General features: G+C 43.9%; 1 protein-coding gene across 9 annotated transcripts in view; it reads left to right on the top strand.

Annotated features, from left to right (window-relative positions):
* Positions 1–1,460: 1,460 nt before the first annotated feature.
* SPATA2 (spermatogenesis associated 2) overlaps positions 1,461–22,383 on the top strand; it is a 100,065-nt gene continuing 79,142 nt past the window's right edge. The window contains exons 1-5 of one of the 9 annotated variants that reach the window (XM_085619157.1): positions 1,461–1,644; positions 5,438–5,640; positions 6,258–6,341; positions 20,818–20,857; positions 20,990–21,425. In XM_085619157.1, the coding sequence (XP_085475283.1) occupies positions 21,111–21,425 (315 nt within the window). In that variant the 5' untranslated portion in view covers positions 1,461–1,644; positions 5,438–5,640; positions 6,258–6,341; positions 20,818–20,857; positions 20,990–21,110. Of the gene's footprint in view, positions 1,645–1,777; positions 1,948–5,437; positions 5,641–6,257; positions 6,342–20,817; positions 20,858–20,989; positions 21,426–22,383 lie in introns of those variants that run through there. The other 8 variants (XM_085619159.1, XM_085619158.1, XM_085619162.1 and 5 more) reach the window with 8 other exon arrangements.

Here is a 22,383-nt window from a genome sequence, read left to right on the forward strand (position 1 = left end):
TGTGGCCATAACTAAGGCAGGACGCATCGTCTTGCTTCTTGTTGTTTTAGTTTTGTCCTGAACTCCCCCTGCTGTGTAATTCCTTCTGTTCACCACTTGTCTGGTTTTGTATCGTATATTAATTTCTTTATGTACCACTATATGTTCCTGAGCGCACTATTTCAGATTGTTTTTAAACTATGTATTGAATAAAATGTATATATTTTTCTAACATTTTCTATAGGGGTTTTCTGTTCTTTCCTCCCCCCCTTTTCATTCTTTCCTTTTTTTCTGGTCTATTAATGCATTGTTATTGAATGTTTGTGAAAGTTGATATTGATCACTTGAATTGTTGTTAGGATTAATTATATTTAACAGTTATCCAGCACTTCAGTGAGTGTCACAGCTGAGAGTCAGTCACTATGCATATGCGTGACAATGCATTTCAGTGCGGTAATGCGGAGTATCACACTGAAATGCGTTAGTCTAATGCCTGGGCGTGGTACTTGGCAGGACTGGGAAGGGCCGTCAGTCATACACACCGAATTGGACGATGGTTATTTTGGAGACTCATTCCACATGGTTCATGGGATATGTAGTTGTAAAGACGAGGCGATGGCTCCAAGATGCTTTTCACATAAAGTATTTAAGGAGTACAGAGAGCCGTCCCAGCCGGCACAGCTACAGCACAGAGTCCAACTGCCCTCCAGAGAACCTCAGAGCAGAACCAACTTAAGCATTCTATATGACATCATGATGTTCTCACAAGTCTCTGCCAGTATCAGCATCACATCACCACAGTAGTCTGTTTCTTTTCTTGAAATATGTTCTTTAAGGCTGCAGATTAAAAAAAGTGAAGAAAGAAATGCATAATCCCCGCCTCACATCCTGACATAGAATGCAATTAAGACTGGTTTAGAATGTTGAGTTTGCAGTTACACACAGTCGAATAAAGATGCATAAACTGCTGTGCATGGCGTAGTCAATGGTGGGTACCCAGGCTGGGGAGGATGCTACATGAGGGTGCGGTCACAATCCACAAATCAGTCTTTACTATGGTCTAAATCTCAGAACAACAGCTACCTGGCCAGAATATTTTCAAGCTGTTCACTGTTATTTGAGGCAAAACTCATTTCATCGCTTTACCCCTAAATGGAAGTCTCCTCATGACTTGTCCTGTAAGTACGTCAACCTGAGTCGCAGACAATTTTGGTTCCCTGGCGCTCGTTGCCAGTGAGCTATTAGGTAACGTTAAATATAATGCTCTTGCTTCGGCCTCTGAGATAACTTGACTGGGATTGGCTTGGGAAGAATATGGTCAATTTTCATTGGATGGGGACTTCATTAGCTGCGGTGTAAAGAATGCACTAATGTAAACTGAGATTGGCTGAGGAAACACTTTGTCAGTTTTTCATTGGTTGCGTGCCTCTAAGAGTTGCACGTGCCCATAGCTCGGTGTTGGCTACTGCTTGAGCCCCTCCGTCAGTGGGCGGGCTCTAGCGACGAAAGTGAAGCCAGCGACGGTGATGCCTTACGGAGTGACTAACTGAGCTTGAAGAATATAGCGGCGCAGGGCTAATGCAGCTTGTTTGCCTACTAAGCCTGGACGAAGGACTGTGGCCAACTAAAGGATACGCGTGACTCGTGTGAACGGGATTTCTGGTGGTAAGTAAAGTCACCAAGACAGGTTCAGAGAGCTGCTAAGACTGCATCTCTGATGCCATACCTACTATGCAGGAGCCACACGGCCCTAACCTTGTACGTCAGCACGTCATCTCCTGCTTCACTAGCCTCTGCTACTTCCGGTACTGTGACTCCCCTCCCCGGTGCTGCGACTCCCACCGATGTACGTTCTTCTGTGTAGGAAGGCCTGCATTAGCCGATTGCGCCCGGGTTGTCACTGCCATCATCCACCTGTGCTTCCGTAGACTTCCGTCCCAGTCCTTCGCCGGTAGCAGTGCTTATCCGGTGAGTCCACCCTCACCTGCCGAAGGGGATTTTCCTTTGGGGTCCACGTCCGCCGCAGAGCACGGGACAAGAGGCTTGATGGTTTATTCTTTTTGGACGCTTAGTGGTGACTGTCAACGAGAGCATAATAGAATATACTCAGATTTTCACACCATCTTTGGATACTACGCTTTTTGTTGGAGAAAATGCAAAGAATCTATTATTTTAGTGTTTTATTTCTATATGTTAAGTACAGCTGACGATTTTATAAGTTTATCTTTAATTTTTGGTGGAAGTTATCTAGTAAATAAAAAAAAACGGACTTTTACTCGCGTACTAAATTTGGGAAAATTGTGTTTAAGATTTCAACACTTGTCAAACTGTTATTGAACTAGCAGCAAAAGCCCTTCCTTGTCATTCAGTGACAGAAGGATAATCTGTGCTGCCACGGGCAGGGATTGGTATCGTGTACGATCACACGACTGTGCACTGCAGCCTGGGGTTTTCCGTCTTCCTTCTTTCCCTAGCAGTGGTGGCTGTGACATTTGAAAGTGGTAGGTCATAAAAGTGCTTGTTGAGTGACCTGTGGCAAGCGAGCGTAGCCCAACCGTCATACACGGGATCCCTCCATGAGAAATTTTGAAAAAAAGAGTGGGCAAATAGGGCATTTTCAAGCAAATTTGAGAAAGCATGACAGTTAGGAAAGCAATTGTGAAAGAGTAGTTAAAACCTCAATAAAGAGATTTCATTTGATAATGACATGGGTAGCTGCTTATTCAGTATAACCAGAGAACTTTTCAACATCAAAACATGCAATGCACCTATTCGCCTGCAAGCACTGTATTTTCATTCACTTTTGCCTTCTCAATATTTTGGCAACAGTGTACCTCCTATACACAAGGTTGCACAGAATCACTATTGCAACTGGAATAAGTGACCATTGCACTGTTTGTTCAGCAGTAAGGCCAAGGATTGGGTGACCAAGTATTCTAAACGCCTTTTTGTCCCACTGACGGGTACTGTGTGAAATTTGTGCTGCCTTCAGCCTCTACACCTTTCAATGGTGGCCCTTTTAAGAATGCCTGAAGGTGACTCCCCTCAAAGTATGCACTGTACAAAAGAAATATGCTACACACAAAAATACAACATATTGGAATTAGATGCTCATTCTGTAACAATTCAGTTGTCAGTTCCTGTTTTATGTTGACTCTTTCAGATCAGGAGTGATTTTCCTTTGAAAGAGCCTTTGATCCTTGATAGTGAATTGTGCTGGATGATATGACATTTCAAACAGATTAACAGTGCGTACATCATGACACACTGAGCCCTGCTTATCGGAGTTCCCAGTAGCATAAAATGGTCGGTGCCTTTGGGCAGTTACAGAGAGAGCTTTTGACTGTAAGCCCTCTCCTACATCCTCTAACCCCTGTGCTTAATTTGTAAAAACAATTAAGTGTCTGGTCCCTCATCAGGAGGCTGCTTCTGCCTACTCCCTACATTGCCCCTCCTAGCACTATCTATGACAGTAACAACACAACTGCTAACCATCACACTCCTTCAAGTGAAACAATTCAGACTATTCCAGGACCCCAAAGCTAGGAAATTAGCATGGGCAGCAGATACTAGTTATTTTTAATGTATATTGAATTAGTAAACCACTGTTGTTGTGCTCACGCTAAATCAGGCAAACAGCCTACCTTGTGGCAGACTCTCATAAGTGCCGGTGCTGCCAAATAAGTGCCAGTGCAGAGCACTGGAAACCACCAGCTCAAATTAAGCACTGTCCTAAGCAGGACACACATTCAACAAATATCACGTCACTTGTTTCTGTAAACAATCATTACTGTTGTGCAGCCCTCATTTGTCAGCACTGCAACGACTTCTGTATCTGATACAATTGTATTCCAATCATTAGGCAGTTTCACTACAGTAAACATTTTGCATTCCAGCAGGCAAACTTTACTTTCAGAAAAACATGCAGAACATCAGGGTCAGCCTCAGACTGTCTGGAACACAAAATGAGCTCCAGCACGAGCACCAAAATAAAAGCGGACACTAGATAGCTAAAAACTGGCCCACTTGATGACATTTGCAAATGGGGGGAAATTTGAACTTGTAAAGACATGGTGATAGTATATAGTTATCTTACAGTATGGTAGACTGCATGCATTTGTGTGTTGCTGTAGTGAATGTTTGCAGTAATATGATCGGGGAAAACAACAATAAACCTCAACCCAGGCAGCAACAAAACAGGCTAAACATACAACCACAAAAAGACCCACACACTGACCTGTCGGACCAGCCCATCAGACACAGCCAGATTGCTCTAAGCGTTAGGCTGTCTGACACTGCAGAAAGAACAACCAGTAGCCCCAGAAATCAAATTCACACACACGCTGTAAGACATCTAAGCGCTTCAATGCCTCCTCAGGGGTAGTGAGCGCTATTGTCAATAAAATTACAATCTAAAATGTTGCTGTGTCTCGCCTCCGCTCCTTTAAAAGAGTTTGACGAGCAGCTTCTAACATGCATGGCCATCAAAAACATATATGTAACCTGGACCCATTTCCTGCTGCTGCGAAGCACTTTAGTGTTCACCTAGCCAAACTGGATGAAAGACACCCTCTTTCAGAACAGGCCAAAGGTTAATTTCAAAGCAATCTCTTGTTATGACAACGGAATTGATCTGCAAGTTTGGTTCTGGAGTCCCAGCTGAAATGTGAGGCGGAAGCCTAAATGCACTTGTCTGAGAAGTAAATATCGTGATTGCAGACATCAATTCTTTAAGGGGAAGTGATTGTAATGAGAAAAAAATGTGGCTTCTTGGTAAGGGCCATTTTTGGGAGCGCATGTAGCTGTTTAACGTACTGGTGTCTGCTTCCACCCCAAAGCCCACAGCTGACACTCCCATATGGAGATGTCATCCAGACGCACAACTTTACACATGGCCCTGCCCTTAAACGTCGTCGTCGGAGCCGAGGCCTTGGTTCAAACTAACACAAAAATTATATTCACAAATTAAGATTGAGACTTGCAGTCACAGAGAAGAACCCTCGTCGTTACTTGCTGTCTCGTAACATTGCACAGCCTGGCGAGGATTCGAGTGCGTATGATGGGCTGGTCAGAGCAAGGCACCTGTCCAACCCTACATGCGCACGGAAATGGCACTTCACCCCCCTATACACGCACCCACACTTCCAATCCACTTAATTTAAATGGAAAAGTAAAATTTGACTGACAGGTGGATGTCACAAAATCCTGTGCAACTGTGATAATGAAACGAATTTGCTTCTCTTGTTTTTGACCGTTGAATATGTAGTTTCACAATGTAATCTAGCTGTAGTACAAAGCTGCGAGAGGAAACTGACGCTCATGACTGATTGAAAACAAGTCATATCGTCTCTTGTAAGTCGATGAGGCTGAGTGAACCAGGCTGCAATCCGTAAATTGTCCATATTAGTCCTTTATGTTCTTGACTAACCAGTACCAATGTTGTTTTGTTACTTGGCAGGTGTAGACTGACTGGCACGGGTAGTAGAGCACTTGTACTTTCGTCTTCTTGCCAAGCAACCCTTTCCAAGAGACCTAGAGTATTATCGCTGAAAGACTGGAAGAACAGCTGCAAGAAGTTTGTCATGGATAACTAAGGAAGATTGCAGCTCGGTGCTTTCAGAATCCGCGTAGACACCATCCTAATTTTAACAGCCGCTTTTGGTAGGTACAGCGATATGCAAATTGGGTCTGGGCAGCGTTATTCGCAACAGGTGCTTAGGAGTGTGGTACACATGCAGCTGTTTCACTTGTCTGATCTATTGCTTGGATTGGAGCAAAACATAGCGGTCACCTTTTATTGACGTCATTGGTGATGGTACCCAGTTCTCTCACTTAAGCACTGTTACATTGACTCTCTTGGACCCCGGAAGTTTAAGAAGTGAGGTCTCTTTCACCTACTGTTAAAAACGAATCTCATTGAGTTAGGCACTTAAAGCACCGATTTAAAACTCCAAATGTCTGCACTGTTGGTTGTGTGCTTTATATACAGTCTTATGGCTCACTGATGGTTATGTTTCCAGTATGAGAGGCTACATCTAGCAGTCTTTTGTGGACTTTTGAGTTAAGTATTCCTTTATGGAGCTGCCCTGAGTAGGCTAAAATAGGGAAAGTGTTAAATTGCTTGTTATTTACAGTGACAGCAATTTCACGAACTCAGCCTATTTAAGTGTGATTCCATTGCCTTTATGTTTCTCACTCAAAATCATAAACCCGTTGTGAAAAGAAGTACAAATAGAGGAAGAGTATTTAATTGTGGTAAGAGGATGTGTTATTTCTAGGTTACCGATGAAGAATTCATATTGAATTGTGACTGCCCACTATATTACTAATGATCATCACGCGTTAAGGAACCTGCGTTTGAGGTAAGTGTCACTGGAGCTTGTTTTCTATCAAACTTGGTGGTAACATTGTCACTGTTCAGTATTCTCCACCTTGCTCTGGAAATATTAATTTTGCAACTAAAACAGCTAGATAAAAGTGGGATGTTGTTTATCGCTCTTGACACCCTCAACTTCACTGTATTGTTTTGGAGAAGATGTCCTTCTGCTGGAGGAAAGGGCTTGCCCTGACTTTGCATGTTACTATGCTTTTGAAACAGTGAACGAAGTTGTCTATCGTATTGGCATGCGCCTCACTTTCATGTTGGTTTATGTATGAACTTTTCTGAGCTGTTACTTTATTCTCTTGGCCAGGGCAAAATGCACATTGTTAGAAACCATTCTTCTGCAAGAATTTAATTACATAATGTAGATCTTTTATTTTCCTTGCACATAGTTAATAAAAATCATCACAAGTTCATCCATTTGTCATTCTAAAATTCCAATAGTTAAAAAAATAAATCCTAAAACCGGTTAAGCTCATGTCAATATAAGGGGATCTAACACAACATTTACAGCCTAGGAAAACAGTTAAAATAAAGATGTTGCAATATTAAGATTTATAAAAATTATTTTGACAATTCCTAACAATTTTTAAAATGGTTGTGGCTGCATAAATGCAATGGTAGTGCAAAAGGTACAGTTCAACTCTATCGATGCCTGAACTCGTGGAGAATAAGTCAGATTTAACAACTCCAGTTCATATCATCCTGGTTTCTAAAAAACCCATACATTTTACACAATTACAAGAGAGTTGCAGGTGGACCCCATATAGACAAGGAATCACCGCTTGCCTATGTGATCTGTTTTGTAGAGTGTTTAAAGTTCTTTCGTAGGAGATACCTACATGCATCCAAGTTTGGACAAACACACAAACTGTGAATTAATGTTTCCTCTTTATGTCAACATAACTGAAAGGAATATGTTGACCAAGTGCAGTTCTATTGTGGAATTATATCTTTTGTTGATAGGGACCCATCTATAGTCTCATGAATTTTGACTTAATGAAGTAAGAAAACATGGCACTCAAAATAAACCTCTGGTTTTAAGCTGCCATAGTTGTTAATAACCATCCATGCATAAGGTTTTTTAGCAAATTGATTCTTGTCCTGATGATAGCAGGCAAGTCTGACCCATTTACAGCTTGCTTAGAAGAGGATCCTGATGCCCCTGAGGGCCATTACGAGCTGAGCCCTTAAGTGCTCAGTGTGAACGTAAGGTAATCACACTAAGGAATATTTATTTTACCAAAAAGAACTAGGATGCAAATAAGCACGGCCAGAGAGTTAATGAACAACTGTTCCAATATTTCTATTTTTTTTTTTTTTAAACAGAATTTAATAAATGCTTTTTGGCATGACCGCACCAGATTAACTAGGCTGAATACCAGTCATATATGTTTGTCGTATTTGGTTGCAGTTTAAAAAGATGCATAAAAAAATAGCCTGGATTGTATTCAATAGATTGCTGTCTTGACCTTGCATTATTTCTGAATCGTATATGATTTATGCCATTAATTTGACCTCTATTGTTTTGAGTATGGGAATCATTGTTGGATCTCTCCATATTTACTTGAGCGATTTAAATGCGACTAATAGGGAGTTTGTTTTTGTTTAACACTTTGCAAATGCTGATTGTACTGAAGTTGAGAATCAAGGATGACTCCTAAGTATGTATACGTCTTAGTGGTATCAGCTTTTTATCCAGTCCATTTTTCCTAGTATATTCTGCAAATGTGGTAATTGAACGTTGCAGATTAGTAGTTTTGCTGAACAGGACACGATCATCCGCATTTTCAAGGCTGTGGAGGAGAGTTAGAGCTAACCAGGGAGGATCCAAGTTAACTTAGGTCAGACTGTCATCAAGATCTTCTATCAATATGTTAACGGATGGGGAAGAACACAGTCCTGTTTTAGACAATCACTTTTCTGGATCTTCTTTGTAGCTGTTAGACCATCACTAAAATTCACTCTCACCCAGGGGTTATGAAATAAGAGCTAAATTGCACGGAGTAATGTTGGGGGTATCCCCCATTTGCTTTATTTAACCCAGAGAGCCTCCTGTGAGTCTTTATCAAATGCTGATTTTAGGTCCACTAAGCAACCATAATTTAGACACATTTTTTCGATTGGAGGCCTTACTAATGGCCGTTAGGTTTGTTATGGAGCCAGTGCCTTTTTGAAAACCAGTTTGGTTTTATGGAATGATTGATTTTGCTGAGACCCACACCTCTAAGTGCTTCAGTAAAAGGCTACCAAGGAACCAGGCCTCCATGTCAAATGAGTAATTAGCTTATCATTGATCAGATCGTTTTTTAAGCACTTTTGTAGATAAGATGAAATATTGTACCTCTCCAGGAATCTGGTATGACATTAGCAATCAGACAGGTATTCAATAATATGCACATATTATTTGACCAGAAATTTGTATGTGCTTTGTATATTGGGAGGCCATTTGTGCCAGGTGCCCCATCAGTCGTGGCTTTTTTAATGCTTTGTTTTATCTCTATTGTAGTAAGAGGAGAGGCCTGTAGTTGGCGAAATGTTAGGATCGAGACTCAGAATTTGTTGACTCATTAAGGTTTTCTCCATGTTTTGTCCATGTTTATTCCACGTTATTTGCAGTATGCGTCCTGTGCACCCCGTAAATTAGACCATTAATGAACTTCCAAAAGGCTTTCGGGTTTCCCTGCCTACACGTTTATTGTAGTGTTATCCATATTGTGCTTTTATAATGGCCGCCTTCTTGTACATAGTCCTGGTTGTCAATACATTCGGAAACAGCTTGTCTGGCAGATAATTAAAGTTTCTAGTAAGCTCTTATTTCCTTGTTGAGTTTATGTTTTTCACCCCTTAACAATTAAGTAAATAATTTGTTTTTCCTGTTAGTATGATTAGAGAGAAATTATATGCATTTGGGATTTTTGTAGGTGTGAATATTTCCAAAACTATTCCAGTGAAAAACCAAGCATTTACCAACATCCCTGGGTTATCTTCCCAATGTAACCCTTCTTGAAGAAAGAATTTTGAATATTTTATAATGGGGACTGTCTGTTTCTTTCCACTTCAGTTTTTTAGGGAGAAAGCGTAAGATTAAATTGATTCAGGTTTCTTCACATATTTATGGGTTCATCTTTTTATTTATTTACTTTTTTTTTTTTAAAGGTTTTATATAGCGCTGGCCGGACCCGGGGGTATCGGAGCACTTTACATGAGTGAGGATAGTACAGGCATAATACAGTTGTTCATAGGGTAGAGATCACACCGGTCCGACGATTATAAAGAACAAGTAGCATAATACAAATTAGCATATGTCAAACCAAAAGAGAAATGAAACATTAAAAAAAATGGATACATGTGTCGAATTATACACAGTAGCCTGAGATGGAGGTAGGCTAGGAGGGTGGAGGGAGGGAAGGCGTGAATGGGAGTAGAGAAAAATAGACAAGGGGAGGTAGTAATTCAGGGGAGGGAGTATGTAAGGAAGAGGGTTAAAAAAAAATGGAAGGCGGGGAGGTAAAAGGAGGGGAAAGGACAGGATTATGGACCCCAATATTTCTTGAGCAAGTGCAGTTTTAGGTCTTTTTTTAAGCTGATGGAGGGCTTACAGCGCAGGTCTTTACGGAGGGCATTCCAGATGCTGGGGGCATATACAGAGAAAGGGTGAGATTGAGTGGTTTTCTTTTTTGTCAGGGTTGGGACAAGGAGGAGAGCGTTGGTGCTTCTCAACGGTCGGGCGCAGCCTGATTTGTTGAGTTTATCAATGAGATACAGCAGGGGCATTTGGTGAAGGGTTTTGCGCATAATGCATGCCATCTTGTAGGTGGATCTGCCTTCGATGGGCAGCCATTTATAGGGCCTTAAGGGCTGGGGAGATGTGGTCAAAGCTTTTGTAGTCGATGATTAGCCTGGCCGCTAGATTTAGCACAGATTTGAGTGGGGCTAGGTAAACGTTTGGGGTTCCGGAGAGGATGGCGTTACCATAGTCAATTCTCGAGAGGACACGAGATTGGACAACCGATTTTAAAGCCGTCAACTGGGATAAAGGGTTTGATTTTCTTGAGATGGCGTAGAGTGAAGAGCGCTCCTTTGGCTGAGGTTTTTTATGTGGGCCTGGAGGGTTAGGCTATTATCAATGGTGATGACAAGTGATTTTACTGAGTTTGATAAGGTGAGCGGACAGTTGGGGGCATTAAGGTCAGAGATCCATGTTAGGATAGGAAGAGGGTTGTTTTTTTGAGAGAAGAGAATGATTTCCGGTTTTTTTACGGTTGAGTTTGAGATGGTTGGAGTGGAACCAGGATTGGATTTTAGGGTGTTGTTAGGGTGTAGAACATCGGAGTGGGATCTGATCTTATAGTAATGTTGGGTTTCATCAGCATTGAGGTGGTAGTTGATTGCAGCTTGTTTTAGAATGAGGGTAAGGGGTTCCTTAATGAGGTTAAAGAGAGAGGGAGAGAGAATAGAACCCTGGTGGACACCGAGGGACACGGGTGTGGGGTTAGAGAGGCAGTTGTAGATTTTGATTTGTTGTGTTCTGTGTTGGAGGAAGGAGAACCATTTAAGTACCGGGCCATTAAGGCCAAATCGAACTTTGAGCGCATTAAGTAAGGCAGGGTGGTTAACAGTATCAAATGCAGCAGAGAGGTCGAGGAGAATGAGTAGGCAGGTCTCGCCATTATCTAGAGAGTGATGGATGTCGTCTACAATATTTAGTATGACAGTTTCTGTACTGCAGCCTTTTCGGAAGCCGGATTGTAATGGGTCGAGTAGGTTAAAGGTGTCAATGTGTTTGTCCAGTTGACGAAGGGCACATTTTCAAGTGCTTTGGAAAGGAGGGGAAGGTTGGAGATGGGGTGGAGATTATTAAGGTCTTTGGGGTCAGCATGGGGATTTTTAAGAATGGGAGTGATTTGTTCGAGTTGGAGGGAGGGAGGGACACATCCGGAGGTAAGGGAGGAGTTGATGATAGAGGTCCAATAAGGAGCAATGATGTGCTTAAGCTCCTGGGCAAGGCTAGCAGGGAGAGGGTCTTTGGTGTGCGAGGACGGTTTAAGTTTGGAGATTATGTTAGAGACTTCAAGCTCAGTTACAGGGTGGAAACTGTGCCAGGAGGTGTTGTTTTTAGGCTGTGAGTTAGAAATGCTGGTATCCGGAGGGGTAGTGGCAGGAAGGAGGAGTCTGGGTGAGGGGGAGTTAATAGGGAGAGAGGTTGAGAAGTAGAGTCAGCGATAGATAGGGGATAAGGAGGGATCTGCGATGCAAGGAAGGATTGGTCCATTATGGCTATTTTTTCAGAGAAGTTAAGAATTTCTTCGCATCTGTCAGTTGTGGCCGTCCGGGTTGGAGGGGCAGAGGAAGTTTGGTTTCAAACTATGTTGAACAGCTCTCTGGGTCTATTTTTCACTCGATCGAGTTGTGTACGGAAGAAGGAAGCCTTTTTCATGAAAATGTGTTTCTTGTACGTCGCTCTGGCGGATCTAAGGAGAGCAAGAAGGGCGGCGGAAGGGTGTTGTCTCCATGTTCTTTCTGTAAGTCTAAGTGCACGTCTTTCGTCATTGAGGTTGGAATTGAACCACGATTTAGATGGAATGTTTCTTAGGGTTTTAAGTTTGGAAGGGGCAATTTGGTCTAAGACATCGATGACCGTTTTGTTAAAATGCTGGGTGAGTTTTTAAGCATTTAGGGAGAGAGGGGTGAGATGAAATTGTGTTTTGGAGTTTAGACTCCAGTTCACCAGGGGGGATGCAATTAAGATTTCTGATCCATTTTGTGGCTTTAGTGGGGTGGGGGGGGGGGGGTGCAGCCGAAGTGCCGATAGAGAACAGAATGAGGTGATGGTCAGGCCAGTCGATGGGGATGATGTTGGAGAGGGAAGCCAAGTCGTTGTTGGCAATTATGGTGTCAAGAGTGGCCCCTTTGTAGTGGGTGGGAGAATGGCAGAGTTGTTTGAGTTCACTGATCTCAAGAAGATTGGTGAGGAGGTTGACTGAGGGGTCATTAGTCACATTCCAGTGGAGATTAAAATCTCCAAGGATGGGCTTTTTTGAGTTAGAGAGAGAGACGATTGAGTAAGAAGTTCGGATAGTTCCTCAACGAAGGAAAGTGGGTTACCCGGAGGGTGGTAGATATTATGCAGTCGATTCGGGGGAGAACCTTGAGACTTAAATTCGGCTTCAAGGTATTCAAAGATATTGCGGAAAGTCAAAGATCATTTTCAAAGATAATCGCTAATCCACCCCCTATTGTCTCAGTTCTGTCTTTTCTGATGAAGGAGTAACCCGGGCGGGAAAGTGAGTCAAGGCTAGAAGTAGTGGTCATTGAGCCAGGTTTTCCTGAGGAAGGCGATGTTGATAGCTTCGTTAAGGATAGTTTCTGATATTTCGATTGCATGTCGGACGGCCGAACGGTAGTTCACGAGCATGCAGGTGAGGGGTTTAGGGAAGTCTTTGGGGGGAGAGCGTGAATGGATGGTGGAACGTTGGGGTGGGGTCTGGAGGAGACGGGAGAGGAGGGGGATCTGTTGGTCCCCACATTAATGAGAATGTTGGAGCTCGGGAGAATGCAGGCGAGGGGTTTAGGAAGTCTATGGGGGGGAGAGCATGAATGGATGGTGGTACGTTGGGGTGGGGGTGTTGGGGAGAAGGGAAAAGAGGGGAATCTGCTGGTTTCCACAATAACAGGAATGTTGGGGTGAGGGGGAGGAACGTTAATCGAGGAATTAGGAGGGTAGGAGTTGCAGAGGTCATGAAGGTCGGAAGAGGTGAGATGACTCGATGCACGGTGGGGCCTATGGGTACGGCAGCCGAGGGGTGTAGTGTCCCACGGTTTAGGATTAGAGAAGCGTTGTGAGACAGGGCTGACGGAGTTAGAGTGATTAAAGAGGCACTTGGAGTAGAGGGAGTTGAAATCCTCTCTCAGCCGTGTGAGTTCAATCGTCAAGGTTGAGAGACTGCGTTCAATGTTGGACAGAGTCTGGATTAAAGGAATAGGGTAGAACGCGGTTGGGAAAGAGGTGGTGTGAAGGCTGGGTTCATTGTTGATCGGGGAGAAAATCTGGTGTGAGGAGATGGAGACAGTTCGGGAAGGGGGATAAGAGGAGTGCACAGGTTGTAGGATGCATGGCGGGCCGATGAGAAGGACAGGACATTCCTTGAGTCAGGAGATGTGGTTTGAGATAAGAGGCCATGAGGGCGGTGGGTATGGACAACAGCGGGTGTAGGGGGAGGACTGTAGTTCTGTAGGGTGAAAAAGGGGTTGGTGCCGAGTGGGGTGAATTTGGGTGTTCCATGGAGGGGGGTAAGGTGGCAGGAGTGTGGTCTGGGGTAGCATTAGGGGTTGGAGGGAGACGGTCATTGGAGAGCGAGTGAGTTTGGCAGATGGATGGTGTTGTTTGGAGGCCGGGGGAGGGAAAGTCTCAGGAGGGACGGAGTGATTGGATGTTGAGAATTGGGAGACAGCATTAGCAGTTGAGACGTCTAGGGGAGGGAGCATTAGAGTCGATGGAGAGAGCCAAAGGGTGTCGAGGAATTGGGTACAAGGGGGGGGGGTTAGGCAAAGGTTTGGATAGAAGGAAGGACAGAGTCTGGAAATGGTGCTCAAATATGGAGAGGTGGTGTTCAGAGGATTGTATGAGAATATTACTAGTTTTAAATATGGAGATGTCTCTGAGAAAAGTTGGAAACCACTTCCAACTTTTCTTTATTCTTTATGGATTTAAACTGTCCACTACCACAGTGGACAGTTTAAATCCATAAAGAATTTTGCTTGATTTGGATACTGGGAGGTGTTGAAGGAAGACGCTTTTCAATTTGGAAGGGCACTTGGAGTAGAAGATGTAATTGGTTTTTATAGGGGAGGAAGGGCTGAGGTTGTTGTCAACAATTAATGTTTCAGGATCCCGAATTAGTAATTTGTTTAAAGATTTTCTTGCCATTTTTTGAGAGATTAGGAGGGTAAGAAATGGTCCCTAAGTTGGGGCCATGTCTGATGAGGGTTGAGTCTTGGAGGGTGAGGGTGTGGTTGAGGGGGGCATGATAGGTCACTGAGTTGAGGTGGTGGCGGAAAAGAGGGGAAAGGGGGAGGGATGAATAAATAGTAAATCTGGGGGGGAAGAAGGAGAGAGAGGGAGGTCGGTGTTAAGGGGGTGAAGTAGTGGTCAAAAGCAAGGGGCAAGCAGCAATTGGGGGGGGGGGGGTGAGCGGGGGAGGTCAGTAGGACACAGAAAAAAAATAGCCAAATTAGGGCATACATAGGAGGGTAGGTTATCCTGAGCGAAGGATTACAAAAATAGTCAAACCAAGACAGGCTTAGACACAGGTAGTTGAGGAGTGATGAGCAGTTGACCGACTAAGGGGATCCAGGAAAAAAGTTTTGCGCAATGAAGTAGAAGGTGGCGAGGACGGACAAATAAAGAAGATCAGGAAAATTATGATACAGGTGAGGCATGAAAGAAGATAGGGCAATATGGAAATGAATAAAAGGTCAGCATAGGAGTAAAGAGATATGAAGCGAAGGGGAGGGCAGCACTTGGAGGGGAAAAAGGTGAGAGAGGGAGGTCCATAAAACGAACCAGGTAAGATTACCAGTTAGAGCAGAAACAAGAGGATAGGTTATCAGGAGAGGCCAAGGCACAAGTAGCAGAGTTGGAAGACCCAGAAAATTCACATTGAGTAATGTGTTAGAACACTTGTGTATTGGTGGAGGTAAAACATTAGTGCGATCTTTGGTCAATTACACAAACCAAATATCTGATTCTAGAGGAAGCCCATTCAGAGTATGAAACAGAGGTTATCATCTAAAACATCAAACAGTAAGGTTATTACAAAGTGGATACGAAGGGCAAAAGAAACTCAGGGAAGAATATACATTAAACTGAGGACTCTTTGGGTAGTCCAGTTCGGTGAGGACGTGGTGATTCAGTTCAGAAAGTCTATGACTGCTCATGAGGGGAAATGATAGAAGGCAAGAGAGGTCGCACAGCATAGGTGCGACAACGTTCAGCAGAGGAACAAAATGACAGATATAGGCGTTCGGTGGCTGCCTTACTGGGAGCCCAAGAATTGTAAGTGAGGAAGAACCAATCAAATAATTTCCTGAATTCCCTGGGCAGGCCGGTCGGGAGGGCAAGTGGACAAGATTCAACCCTGAGTATCTGGGGTTAGTTCTGAGTATCCGGGGGTTAGTTCAGAGAAGTCTCAAAACACAGGAGAAATGACGTTCAGCTGGGCCAAATTCGGAGGCGTATGGGGGTCAGTCTCACTGGGGGGGGGGGGGCGGAATGTGGCTAACATGGGTGGGCCAGGCAGGGGGCGACTCACCCTGATATCAGTACACCAGTAACGTCGTTCGCCATCTTGTGGACCGTGCCATCACCATCTTGGGGAGTGGAAGCAGCCATCAGGAAGGAAATGGCCGCCGCACAGTCAGGGTAGTTGATCAGGATGGAGGCATCTTTGGTCCGGATGAACCGGCGGAGAATCGGGAGGCAGTGGGCAGATCAGGAAGACGGACAGAGGAGGCAGCAGAAGGTCCGGGGAAGGAGTGAGCTGCGCAGAGAGAGGGCGCAGATCTGGGCTTAGGGGAACTGGGGAAGGTTCACCGCCCTGCTCAATGAGGTTCTACAATGAGAGCGGGGATGGAACAGGAGACCAGGAGCTCCTGGAATGAAGGACCAGGGCAAACGCAATAAAAGGATCTCCCGTGGTAACGCCAGAGGAGAACAGGGGAGAGGAGCGCCGGATCCCAAGGGGAGAGTCAGTCGGTTGATCGCTCCCGAGTTAGAGTGCTGGGGGAGGGGGCGCTGCAACACGACTAACCTGGGGGTCGGTGAGGTCGAGTCAGGAGCGTGGCGGAAAAGCCGGAGAGGCCGCGGATGTAGGCCAAGCCTCTGAGAGATCCCCAGCGAGAGCCAGAAGGGGTTTACAGCCTCGACAAAGAGAGGGAGCAGGCCGGATGACATTGCGGGCCTACCCAATGGTAGCCCACCTTGACTCCAGGGGATTAGGGCCTGGTCCGTTTGGCGAGCCCAATCCTTGAAGTGAGCTAAGGGGAGACGGGTCCTCGACATCCTGGTCCAGAGGGCTCGGTCTTGGAGGGCCCACACACCAGAAAAGAGCAAAAAGTAGGCATCAGATCAGCAGGAGTCGCCATTGGTCCGGGTGGCTGGCTACAGTGTTAATATTTGTGGAAGACAATAGCTCTTGATTCATTGACCTATTTGGAAGCTAGAGATCGTGTGAACATTTTTCACACTCACAAGCGTGTCGTTGAAAACAGAGTTTGTGTTTGACATAATTTGAGTGGGGCTGGTGGCTGATCATCTTTACATTGCCCGTTCAGGACACGAAAATCAAATTGCTGAAGAGTATCCAACAGCACTTCTCGCAGCTTGTGTCTTTTTTTTATGTATCTGTCCAACCAGCAGTGGAATTTTCCATTTTCATTTAAAATGCTCACCTGTTCTGCGTCAACTCCAGATTGATCAGATTAAGGTTAAAATCACCAGTTGGGAGCCAGCCGGTGTCTGTATAATTCGTTTTTAGGTTTCATTTAATGTCTTTCTGGTTCTCAATCATTAATCTTTTTTGCTCTCTGTTGGGACGCAGATATATGTTAAGGTCAATTAATGAAAATGAATTTGCTTCTTTCCAAATGTGTATGATTATTCCATTAAGCCAGGATTGAGGGAGATTCAGTGGTACAATATTATGATTAATCATTACATAGCTGATGGCCCAAATTATTATTATTATTATTATTATTCATATTTTTAAATTGTTCCTCGGGCCTGAAAGCGGGAGAAACTAATTCCCCTCCTGAAGAAAGCGTTTCTTGACCCAACCAGATCCAAAACTCACATCCCTATTTGCCTGCTCCTTTTCCTAGCTAAAGTTGTGGAAAAACATGTAGATAATCTCCTGGCTGAGTTTTTAGAGGTCAGCCATATTCTGGACAACTCTCAAAATGATTTCAGGTCCTACCACAGCTCAGAATCTTCTCTCTTGGCTGTGACTAACGATTTGAAGAGCAGCAGATGAAGGCGGCTCTTCGGCCCTTACCATTCTGGACTTGAGCGCTGCTTTGGATACTGTATAGCATAAGGTGCCTTTACAGCACCTCCACGATTTAGGCATTTGCTGCAAGGCTACGTCTTGGTTTACCTCCTTATTTAACAATCGGTCATCTCTCCTCCTTTCTAGACCATTGGAGCACCGGGTCCCTCAGGGCTCCTTGTTGAGCCATATCCTCTTTAACTTTAAAGTCAGGCCTCTGTCAGAGATTGTAAAGCCCTTTGGGGGCTCCATAATCTTGTAAGAAGATGATACTCAAATTATCTTCTCTTTCACTGCTGATGCTTCTAAAGACATTGTTACATTTCAGAAATGTATGGCAGTGCCCAACTGGATAGAAGATAATTGTCTGGAACTTGACTAATAAAACTGAGATCCTGTTTTTCAAAAAGCACACCCAGACTTGGGAAGATCACTGGTGTTCGGAAGGCTTTGGGCCCCCCTCTTCACCTAAATCATCTTTAAAAAAAAAATTATCTTTGCTAATTGGTTGGATGATTTCGTTTTATTTGAGACTTAAGTGAGAAATCTGGCAGGCTCCTGTTTTGGCCTTCTGAGAGGCCTTAAACCCAATATTGGTTTCTTCCAACCCTACATTTGACAGTTGATCATCTAATCTCTTATCCGGTCGTGCCAGGACTACTGTAACATCTTGTATCTTTCTGGCAAGCAATCCTTCTTAAAGAGGCAGCCTTCAATTCAAAAAGCTGCTGTCAGATTATTGTTCTACCTCCCCAAGTTCTGCCCCACCTTTGGGCTCCATCAGCAGCTCCACTGGTTGCCCATTGAGAAGCGCATTCAATTTAAAATTCTTAGTACTGGCACATGATTATGAATTCTGCAGAAGCCCACATTCTTTTAGGACTCGTGCAACCCAATCTTCCTACCAGAACGCTTTGCTCAGCGGAATGAAACCTGGCAGTGATCCCTCGGTTCAAAAGAAAGAATTTGGGAGGTTGCTCCTTTCGGGTTCTGGACCTGCCTTTTGGAACAGTATGCCCCTGATCTAAGAACTACGCAGAGTCCTCTCTGTTTCAGGAAAAACTTAAAACCTGGCTCTTAGCTAACTTGGCGTCGCCACGCGGTCCCTACCTTTCTCTGGTGCATAATGCCTTGTCTATTGTGGTTGGCGCTGGGACGCCCCATTGCTGGGAAAGCCATTCGCTTTGTAAGTCATATTGACATAACTTCTGCAGTCTGTGGTCAGCTTGCTACCCCTGATGTTCTGCCTTGAATAGTCAATTTGTTGTCCCTCCCTCTAGGCCCCTCCTACCTAACCTTCATTATCAGCTTGCTGCCCTTGCCCCCTCCCGCCTGTTGTCCATGGTCAATTTGCTGTCCATGCCGGCTTCCCCCTCCATCTCCTCTTTCTGCCCCGGCCCTACCTTTTTTCCTCCATGTGCATGCCCTTGCCTTCTCCTTCCTGCCCTCTATGGCCCATTATTCTGTTCCTGACAGCCTGCGCATTGTGGTCCACATGCTGCCCTTGCCCCCACTCCCCCACTCGTCTGTTGTTTGTCCTTTCTTTCTCCTGCCTTTCTTATGTGGTCAGTTACCTGCCAGCCTACTCTCTGTGGTCCACTCGCTGCTCCCACCCTCCATTCTGGTCAGCAGTGATCACCTTTCTCCTGTCCTCCATTCTTCATCTGTCTGCTCTCTCTCATTCCGCCTGCTCTCCGTGGTCTGTTATGCCACTGCCCCATCTGCCTGTATCTCCCTCTGCGCTCGTCCTCCATTGTCTATGTATGTGCTCCTGTCCTTCTCTCAAGCCCTCCGCTGTCGGTAGTGCTGCTACTCTTTCCTGGTCCTCCTCCCACTTCGCCTCTTCCTGCCCTTGGTTGTCTGTGTGCGTACCCCTGCTCATTTTATCTTTCTAGTGTACTAACCATAATTTGTCAGATGGAACCCCCTCATTTTGTTCTCTCTAAAGAAATGCTATAGATTTTGCAGCTTTGAACCAGAGAACGTCGGGGTGCACCACTCCTGTCATAAATACAGAGTGTTTCCTCTCTTAGTTCATTAGAACACAGTGGGAGGCTGCAGTAGAACACTGGGGAGTTAGCCATCAGGCTCCTGTTTCTTATGGAACGACATTGTACTTACCAAGTCAGATTTTATTCTTACATGGCTGAGGGAGATCGTGTGAATTTATAGGAAAGGTATGCTCTTATTTTAGCTTCTGGAGTACCTTCCATCGCTTCTATGAGAAAATCATGCGAGAAAATAATTTTACCCCAAACAAGGTTTATCATCGCAGCCGAGTATCTGTATTATTCACAGGGTAAAATTATCTTGGAATCACCAAAAGTCGCAAAATTACTATGGTACCCCCAGGAAATGATTTATATGGTGACTAAAATCTGTTATCACCGTTTGTGGGTTCCTTTTTGTGACCCTCAAAACCGCTATTCACTACAGTGCTTTTCAGGGGGGAACATGACTGCGATTCCTGTAATGTTCATGTTGTAGGTAGATAATTAAGTTTGGAGGTCCCCCACATTCCCCTTGAGTTCACCTTGCCCCCTTATATATATTTTTGGTAATTATTTTCAGGACGCTAGGACTATGTCCCTGAGTCCTGTATGGTTGGCTGGCCACAGCCTAAACAATATGCTGTGCCAATCAGGATTGACTAGTCTCCTTTAAAGTGGTCAATCAGAACATGTCTGGACAAATACAGTCCGGATATAATTATTTTTGTCACCCCTTTATGACCACCTCAACGAGCACCACCCCCAACTTTGGTTTTATACTTGCTCCCTGCTCGGCGTTCATCCCAAAACTTTTCAGGAAAAAGCTGAAGTGGATGAACTTTTTTTGTGTACAGTTTGATGAACCTTCATGAGTCATTCCAAGTTATTAATGAAATAAAAATGCAAGTGCTGACCTAACTATAACTACACCGTGGCGACTACCTCTGTGTGATAGAAGAGAAAAAAACAAATATATAAAATCACTTTAGATAACCACGTGACATCGGAGCATTTTTCCTGGGAATCAATAGTTCCAATTGCTAGAGACTCCAGGACTTGGAAGCTTAGATGCTACTTTGTTGAAGCTGTGAAGGTTTTGCACTCTCATGTTCATTTCGAGGCTTCCAAGGAATGCAAGCAACGTTCATAAATCAGTTTATTCCAGCAATGGCTATTTGCTTCAGTTTGATTTCTAACACTTGTTAGGCTTTTAAAGTTGTATACAGCTGTAACCGTTGAGACAACAAATTATTATATATAAATCCATTATAGAAAGTTTTTTGTTCTGAGCGTTGACGCTCGTGGATTGAATTCATGCTAGTCACACAAGACTTCAAGGTTGGTATGGTTATGAAAGATGCAGATGTAGACTTAAATGTGTAGTCGATTGTAATTTCTATACCTTTCTGTGCACTAGGTTGATGCCTGCAGTACCATGTTCAACAGACCGTAAGAATGTAGGTTTTTTTTGTTTATTTTTAGTGCTACCCCATCACCTACCCCCCCCCCCCCCCCCCCCCATAAACTCGCACAACTTTGTGTAAAATGACGTTTTCAGGAACTTACATTCCAATTCTTCTGACTTTCAGAGTTTGCTACTGAAGATTGAAAATGCCCGCCTGCTACCATCTTGTTGAAGCCAAGTTCCTTGTCCTAGAAAAGCCATGGAAGAGATGATGTATCTGTGCTTCCCAATCAAAGTAAATCTCAATGGATACAAAATATAAAGACGACTTGTTTAGAAAGTATGTGCACTTTCATGAGTCAAAATTGGATGCGTTTGAGAACAAACAATGCTACAATGATGACTACCTTAGAACTGCTGCTTCAGCCTTGCTCAGCCTCCATAAAATTGATCCTTGCTATAGATTCCGGTTGATAAAATTTTATGAGGTGGCTGAAAATTCACTGAAATTGATGAAGTCGTCAAATTTGCACAAACTGTACGAGGCGATTGAAATGTTAGAGACTATTGGGATTAATCTTTTTCTTTATCCATGGAAGAAAGAATTTAAAACCATTAAGGTGAGCGCTTTATAATAAATGTTTTCTTTGTACGTTTTTTTTTCTCCTTAAATTGTTATCTTTAATGATAGTGATTAGTTTGCAATAATGTATTTATCAAGAAGTGCTGGACATGTTAAAAGTATAGAAGAAAATGACCGTCAGTTTGGATGGGTTCCGTTATAGGCCAGGATGATGCATTTGGTACGAAGAATTGACATAGGCAAGGGCTTTAAAAATATTTGACTTATCCTTCAGAAAGTGTTTTTATCAAGGCCAATTGTTAGTTGGAATTGGTGTTCCAATCAGGCCTAATGAGTTGCTTTGGTTTTAAAGTCTCAAATTATAAGTATTCATCGTGATCTTGAAGGAGGGTTAAGATTTAATGGGGCGGAAAATGTGCCAGTAGTATATTCTGGGTAAGGAGCCCTAAAAGAGGCATCTTTGCAACCTTGATATTGTACTTCATGTTTTTAGAGTGGTGAGTAGTTTATAATTGGCAGAACAGTGATTATGATCAAGCTTGCACAGGTTACGGGTTTCTTGGCAGTATGTTGGGGTGGGCTCATAGATGGTTGTTAAACCAGCATAAATATCCCTTTTTAGGTCTCGGGACCATCCGGTCGGCAGACCGGAAGACCGGAGATTTAATGACTTGGGAGAAGAGGGGCTTGAACCTGCCCCTCTTCTGCCCTGTTCTCCATTGGCTGGCCTCGTAAATGCTGGCCAGCCATTGGAGAAGAGGTCCCGTCACTCCAATCCTGCCCCGTCCTTTTCGGATCGGGGGGCGTGTTTTTTGCGAAAAGTCTCAGGGAGGAGACAACAGCAAAACACGCCCCCGAATCCGAAAACGACATGTAAGACCAAACAAAATTTCGAAATTGATATCTTTCAATAAATACCTAAAAATCCTATCAATTTTACACAATGTAATCCACCTCATGTGTTTCAAACCTCAATGCCACACATTTGCATTAAA

This window comes from Triturus cristatus, chromosome 7 (genome assembly GCF_964204655.1).
Source record: "Triturus cristatus chromosome 7, aTriCri1.1, whole genome shotgun sequence".
NCBI lineage: Eukaryota > Metazoa > Chordata > Amphibia > Caudata > Salamandridae > Triturus > Triturus cristatus.